Source organism: Montipora capricornis, chromosome 9 (assembly GCF_036669925.1).
Source record: "Montipora capricornis isolate CH-2021 chromosome 9, ASM3666992v2, whole genome shotgun sequence".
In the NCBI taxonomy this organism is placed as follows: domain Eukaryota; kingdom Metazoa; phylum Cnidaria; class Anthozoa; order Scleractinia; family Acroporidae; genus Montipora; species Montipora capricornis.
The window spans coordinates 9,305,365-9,312,864 of record NC_090891.1 but is presented as its reverse complement, the minus strand read 5'-3'; the positions used below and the strand labels follow the sequence as shown (position 1 = coordinate 9,312,864).

Here is a 7,500-nt window from a genome sequence, read left to right as displayed (position 1 = left end):
GTGTAAGTTTATTGAGTACGTGTTGTTAAGAGTTTTACTACGTGGAAACTACGTTCATTTTGGAATAAATCCTCTTGTTGTTGTTCCGACAACCCTGCGTTCAGTTTAGTCTGCAAGCTAACTTTCCTCAAACATACGAACTCGTAACAGTCAGGTTATTGACCGAGACCGGACTCTTCTCTGGAACAATGTTGATCAATCCCTTCACTGAAAAACCATTTCTTTCAATAATTAAGAAAAAATGGACAACATTCTTTGTTTCAAATAATTTTTGACTAACAAGAATTAGTCAATTTTCAAATTGTTTTCTACCAGAAGACTGTGCAGAGTTGAGTACAAATAAATAAAATTATAAATAGCCAGAAAATTGTAAACACAGACTACTCAAGGTGTTTGATTCCGTCTCTGGTATACAACTCGAAAAATGTACACAATCATGTGTTAAAAAATACATTTTCGCAGGTTTTATCAGTAGTGCAATAGTCTACTTGACTTTCATCAATATTATTTTTTGAATCAATTTTGACTGATCACGATCTTCTCTGATCCAATGCCGTTCACGGTTTTTGCAAAGGTTTAAAACCTCAACTTCACCGATAACAGCACAGATAATAAAATATTAATGGAAACTTGGCGAAAAGGTAAATCAGTGACTAAATTTCCTGTGGTAAGTGCCAATGTTTATTTCAAGCTTCTTGTGCAAATTTTGGACAGACAATATTAAATTACAAAAAAATATTCCACTTAAAGGTCATTAAAAAGGTTTATTTTTGGGTGTTCACTTGGACGAAAAATGTCACAAAAACTTTTCCCAGCGTAAAATGTATTGAAACAAACAAAATATTTACTATTAGCGGCAAAAAACTCTTGCTATTTTAATTGCGTGTGCGCAAACAAGAAACAACAGCAGTTAAATAAATTTCAGTCTCACAGTTCAGGATCTTAAAACCCTTTTCAGAAGAACCTTGACCGTGAAAAATGAAGCACAAAAGAGACAGCAAGCTTTCTTTCAAATAATTCTTCACTGCCACATTTTCTAATTTTTTTTTACCTGAAGACTGTGCAGAGTTGAGTACAAAATAAATGTAAATTAATATTGCCAGACAACTGAGATGTGATGTCAGTAAACAATGTGAGGCATTCAAGATTCAATTCCTTTTAATTAAACCCACACAGAATTTGCCATTTGGTTTCAGTCTCGTAAATAACATCACAGTTACCCAAATAACATTAGAAACAAAGCTCACTTTGTGATATCCAACGGCGAAACGTGCAATTGTTGTCTCAGACCATTACTTATTGCTTTGAAGATTCGAGATATTTATTTTCCACCACCTGTCTTGTTTATCCAATTGACTTTCCATAATTGAGCTCCATAAGGGTATATTTTTTTTAAAGATCCACTAAAACGCCAATATTCTGCTGTGTCCCTCGAATAAAATCTATGCATTTGTAGTATAGTACCCCCTCAAACTTACCAAACATACATGCAGAAGACTCTACACACAAAGACACTACTTACAGCTGTAGCAGGGGAGGGACAGGAAAGACTTTTCATGACAAGGAAAAGAAAAAGAAATATACAGAGAAATGAAGTGCAGATTCCGCCTGGGTTTGGCAACCCCGTAATCAGCACAAGCACAAAGCACAACAGTTTCCATTCCACATCAAAAAAATTCTTTAAAAGTAATCTGGGGATTCATTGCCACACTGATCAAAGATGATTTACTACATAAATGAATGAATTCTATAGAGATCACATGTTAATTGGGAACCAATCCCCTCCCCAAATCCCTCTGCCTGGGGGCTTTGCTCTTGCTACAACTTATCATGTCATTTCTCTATTTCTAAGCCATTAAATTTTGTACTATGCTTCAAAAGTAGGCTACAAGATTTAAAGGCTGGACCCTGATGAATCTCCATGGGTAATATGGATGTGGGATTTGAGCCCATGCACCTCTGCCAGTGCAATGCTCCACCAACTAATCTATGAAGCATATATAGTAAATACATTCACTTAATTCAACACCAATCATTAATATGCTTAAAGTAAAACTTCAATATTATATTTTTTTGCATCTTGCCAGCATTATTCAAGAAAGAAAACATTTCATTCATTTAACATTAGCTTATTAACTATAAGACACCTGAGGGCAAAAATAATTTCTAAAAACACCATTTCATAGAAAAGTTGTAATTCTTTATACATTTCACATCTTTCATTGCACACAAAAAGGCAAAACATATCAGCTGGTTAACAGCAGTTCTGTATTTAAAACCCTCCCCTGCGTAAGGTGCAGTGAACAATTTGCATGTAAACTTCCATATGATTGTAACTCCCCCTTCAAACAACCCTAAGTGTAATTAAACAGTAATGAGGGATAAATTTATTTAATGCTTAACTGGAAAAATTCTTAGATATTATTGTTTTCTGAACTCATACCATTGCCTAATTTTTAGCCTTCAAAATTAATAAAGAAGGGTGTGACAACTTAATTGCTAAAGCATCTGCCAGTGTTCTGTATTATTTTACACATGCCACCATTTCATGCCACCTGCTGATAACTCCCTAATATATCTCTCTACAAAAAAAAATATTATACTGAGAAGGCTGTTGATGTATCATACAGACACTGCATTTCACAAATTCACAACAGCTATTAACCAAGGTACACTCTCTTTCTGTTCGATCAAGCCAAAATTTTTGCCCTGAGTGGTGAAAATAGTCAAATTAAATTGCAGTGTCAGTGCATTTAAAAACAATTAACTAACCCAAAAATTAAAAGAAATAGCTGTCATATTACAGCTGTAAACAGATATTGGGGAATTAACTTGCTCTAAAATTTGTCATCGCTTGACGATAACTTGAGAATTGATATAGGTCCCTTCCACACTTATCCGGATATTTTTAAATCCACAACTTTTTCTTTTTGGATATGCCTTCCTTCCTCACCTATCTGGCGAATTAACTGGCCAATCTGGAACTTTTTGTACATGCTCTCCAGAGTGGATATTTTTTAATCCGCCATGAATCCGGAACACGGTGTGGAGGCTAAAGCCGGAACTTTTTTATCCGGATGACATACCGTAAAAAGATCAAGCCCTGTTCCATACCGCGAAATCAATTCATCAAGATGGCTACCGAGGGCAATATTATTTCTTTACTTCTTGGACTTATTTCAAGTATTATCACATGTGTGCAGAACACTGCAATTGTGCCTTATTATTCCTTGAGGAGTCCTAAGTACTAGAATGAATCCGGATACGTGTGGACGGCAAATTCGACTTGAATCCCGCTGTGGGTGGGAATATTTTGAATCCGGATTAAAATTGCGGATTAAAAAATATCTCGATACGTGTAGACGGGGTCTTAAAACGAACAATCAAAGTTTTTATCGAGTTATTCTTCGATTTCCTGAACAAAACTGAGCTCTGCTGATCGATTATTACCTTAGATCAGTGTCAAAGGCTGAATAAAGTGCTTATATTAAAAATATTTAACACTGCCCTCAATCAAAACAAAACGTGAAAAATAGTGGTGTGAGTTAATTTATATCAACTTGTCACAAAGGTAAAAGCTATTCATTCAGTGTACACAAATTGCATGCCACAACAACCTTGAAGAGCTTTTAGCGAGTTTCCAAACATTTTAAGCACAGGAAAGATACTGAACTGACGATCAATGAAATAGTCCCGGAAGCGCCAACTTTTAAACAAAACTAAAAAAACCGACTGGGCATTCGACCGTGAATTCAAACCTCGATTTTAGGGAAATTATATCTTCGCTGAGTTCGAGAAAGGGAAACGAAGAAGTACCTTTAATTGATCCTGTTCACCGGCGTATTCGATGCTTTGGAATATTTTCCAAGTACATCTCCGCCGGGCTTCAAGACGGGCTTGGCAACGTCGAAACCAACGTTGAATTAAAATTGCCGATCGTAGGGCTGCAAATGTAAATGAAAATTCAAACAATCAACAAGCGATCAACCTAACAACGTGAATATCAATGCAAATACAGCTTAACTTATGCTAAGAAAACGCTTTCCAATCGACTTCAGAATACTCGACAACTTAACCAATTCTCGTTTGTGCCAGAGTGCAATTTTGCATTGTCTAACTTCAGTATAGAGTCAACAGGGCCACGTTTATTAGAATACCAGATTGCTTTGTAAAAACGTGTTTGTAATATTAACTGGTTGATAAAATCTTTCTCTTTAAATTTAACAAACCTTTCTCAGACTTCCCTAACAGAAAGCTCTGCGAGGTTTCCTCCGCTGAATCTTCAACTGAAGCAGCGCATCCCATAATTCGCTCGCGTTCGGCAGAAACACGATTTAATTTTCGCTTACTGTCTTATTTCTTTCCAGACAGTTGCTGCGAGAGCTTCCATAGCGATCGAAAATGGAAGTAGATAAGGAAGTCAACAACATCGGTTTGACAGTCCACATGTTTAAGATGAAGGTTCAATATGTCCTACAAGTATAGCAGGAGAATCACGCAAATTAAACATTCCAAAGTGATCGACGCGAAATAGACACCGATGATGTTTATTAGACTGCGGAGTGACGTTTAGTTTTATACAGCGTCCTCTTTGCAGTCCATTTACGCGTACTCGACAAATTTGGCAAGTCCTTCGAGGAACCGTCCTGATCTTGAGTAAACAGACTACAGAGGTCTAGCAGAATAAGGTGAAGAATACACTTTTTAAAGATAAGCTTACTAAAGTCGAATCCACTTGAGGAGTCTTTTAAATCAAATTTCGTTAACAAGCGAAAAAACGACGATTCATCAAGCAATCATGCTAGCAAATTAAAAGCAATTTTCCATTTCGGTAAACTTGCATGTCAAATTTATATGCATGATGTTGCTAGGAAACAACGAGTAGTATACACAAACACTTAGCCCGGTTTCAAAATAGAGCGACAAATGTTCCAATTCATACTTTCGAGGAAAATATTATTTTCAACCCTATAAACTACAACAAACAGTTCTTGCGTGATGAAAATCGAGCACTTAAGGAGATCGGATTAGGATTGAGTTTCTAAATCCGTGTCAAATTCCAAATCAATGTTTATCTTTCAAATCGGGTTTCCTAGAAACAAACTGAAACATTGTCTCAAAGGGTATGAAAACAGAAACGTTTACTAGTAGTTCATACATGAAACGACAGATTTTAACAAAAGATGCAAATGCTAATTACACAAAACAGGAATATTGTACTAAAACATTGACAGAAACTTCGTGCCCAGTATTAATAGACTGTCACGCAACAAAAAAATAAAATCGAAACCGTTCAATGAAATAAGCCAAAAACTTGGAATGTGAACCGGCGATAAAAAGAATTTCGGGCAATCAAGAAGAACAGGCTTGGATTTTCAGGATTTAATGGCAACAGAAGAATTACAGTAATCTGAACTTGTGAGAACGGAAAATTACAATTACAATTCGGTATTTTTGAAACACAAATTCGATCGGAAATAATGCGCCGATCAAATCGAAACTTCAACATCCCCTCCCGGGGCAAACCCCAGGCATTTGACAATTTTCTGCCCCCGGGGAGTGGGGAATTTGACCTTCGCCTGCGTGGGGTGGGGAAAATTGAACCGGAAGTGTCAGGTTTCAAATGATTTTCTTTTTAGGCGCCGAAGTCGCTAACAGCTATAAAACACGTGAGGTCTTTATTAAAGAGACAAGAGCCGACAACGATTGTTCTTTAGTAGGGGTATGACAGACAAATCCGACGATAGGGTAGGGCATTTGAACACCATTTTGGCCCGAGGGGGCGGGAATTTAAACGATCCAATCTTCAAAAGTTCAACTTCCCGGGCTTTGCCCGGAGGGGGGGGGGGGGATGTTGAAGTTTCGAGTTGATCGGCGCATAAAACAATGGGGAAATCCCATTCTAATCAGTATAACTTTCGGCCGGGTAAATGACACAGATCTTTGTAATGGGGCGGGTGTATATTGCTGCAGCCATCTTTACTTGCACATTTCGTACGAGGTCATCTTCTCCGGGAAACACAGGCAGGACTTTACCCATGTGCCATTTCCCTAGTACTGCGTTTGGATCTGCTTCTATGACGAAGTCACCAACCATTACATTTCTGTTTTTCTTGTTCTATTTCTTTCTTGGCACGAGGTAAGGAAGAACATCACGCGATCACCTCTTCCAGAAGGAGTTGACAATTTTTTGGCAGAACTCATCTCTGTGACGTGGGTTATCCGTGTGGCGAAATGGACCTTGTGGAACTCTGTTTGTGGCTCTGCCCAGTAGGATGTCATTTGGACAAAGATAAGCACCATGGTTGGGATCATTTGGAATTCTGCCAATTGGCCGTTCATTTACCAGGTTTGCCACTTCTAGTAAGAAAGTGTAGAGCTCAAAAGGCGTGAGTGTGGCGTCTTCAATAACTTTCTTCAGGGTTGACTACATCGTCTTGACCATCGATTCGGAACAACCATTGTGATGTGGGGGAAGGGGGTGTCGTAAACTGATTTAATTGGATCAACAAAACCTCTCTCTCTTACAAATTATTCTCACTGAAGATCAGTTCGCGTTACCTTCTTGTCTCGATTGATTTCTTTCTCGTGTGTAACATTAACCTATTTCCGTTGTAATACTTAATAAAGGACGCATTTAGGCGACACGCCTTGAAAAATGTCAATCTTTAGAACACGTTCTCTTTTTTCGTAACGACCTTGTACAAAATCACGACACAATTCCCCCCATATATCTCCGAAGGAGAGATATGTCTCGAAAATCTAACTGAACACTATAATCACATAGAAGAAATGAAACTCCTAACAGTTCTCGATATTAGATGAAAGTTCAGTCTAACTGAAATAGTTATCAACTTCAGATCACAGTTCATCTCTAACAATGTTCTGTACTCGCAGGCGAGCTGCAACGGCCGCATCTCTTCTTGGTTGGAATGGTTGAGCTTGTGGATTCAACTCCGCTAGGTGTGGTCGCTGTCTATCACACGAGAGCTCTAAGGGATACAAATGTTGGACTGCCCGTTCAATGCGGAACTTCCCAGAGCGCAATACGGCTCCTCTGACTATTCCATCAGTTCCAACTATGACAGTTTCAACTATGCCTAGCGGCCATTTGCCCCTGTTCCTTTCTTCCGCTTGTACTATAACTACGTCACCGATGGCAGGTGCGTTTCCCTGAGCGGTTGCTTGGCCACGATGTTTCTACGCAGGTACTCCTTTCACCAACGTCGCCACACCGCCTCCTTGCACTTAAGCATGTGCTTGGCTCGTTTGCGGAGATCTCCATGGGTAATATGGATGTGGGATTTGAGCCCATGACCTCTGCCAGTGCAAGATTGCTCCACCAACTAAGCTATGAAGCATATATAGTAAATACATTCACTTAATTCAACATCAGTCATTAATACGCTTAAAGTAAAACTTCAATATTATATTTTTTTGGATCTTGCCAGCATTATTCAAGAAAGAAAACATTTGATTCATTTACCATTAGCTTATTAA

General features: G+C 38.3%; 2 protein-coding genes across 2 annotated transcripts in view; both read right to left on the bottom strand.

Annotated features, from left to right (window-relative positions):
• The window catches only part of LOC138015209 (serine/threonine-protein phosphatase with EF-hands 2-like), a 57,088-nt gene extending 52,249 nt beyond the window's left edge, over nt 1-4,839 (bottom strand). Inside the window, exons 1-2 of the mRNA XM_068862174.1 lie at nt 4,230-4,839; nt 3,817-3,944 (exon numbers count right to left, since the gene is read on the bottom strand). Coding sequence (XP_068718275.1) covers nt 3,817-3,944; nt 4,230-4,305 — 204 coding nt within the window. The 5' untranslated portion in view covers nt 4,306-4,839. The remainder of the gene's footprint in view (nt 1-3,816; nt 3,945-4,229) is intronic.
• A 2,167-nt stretch (nt 4,840-7,006) lies between these two features.
• LOC138015211 (uncharacterized) overlaps nt 7,007-7,500 on the bottom strand; it is a 2,749-nt gene continuing 2,255 nt past the window's right edge. The window contains exon 2 of the mRNA XM_068862176.1: nt 7,007-7,351. Coding sequence (XP_068718277.1) covers nt 7,151-7,351 — 201 coding nt within the window. The 3' untranslated portion in view covers nt 7,007-7,150. The remainder of the gene's footprint in view (nt 7,352-7,500) is intronic.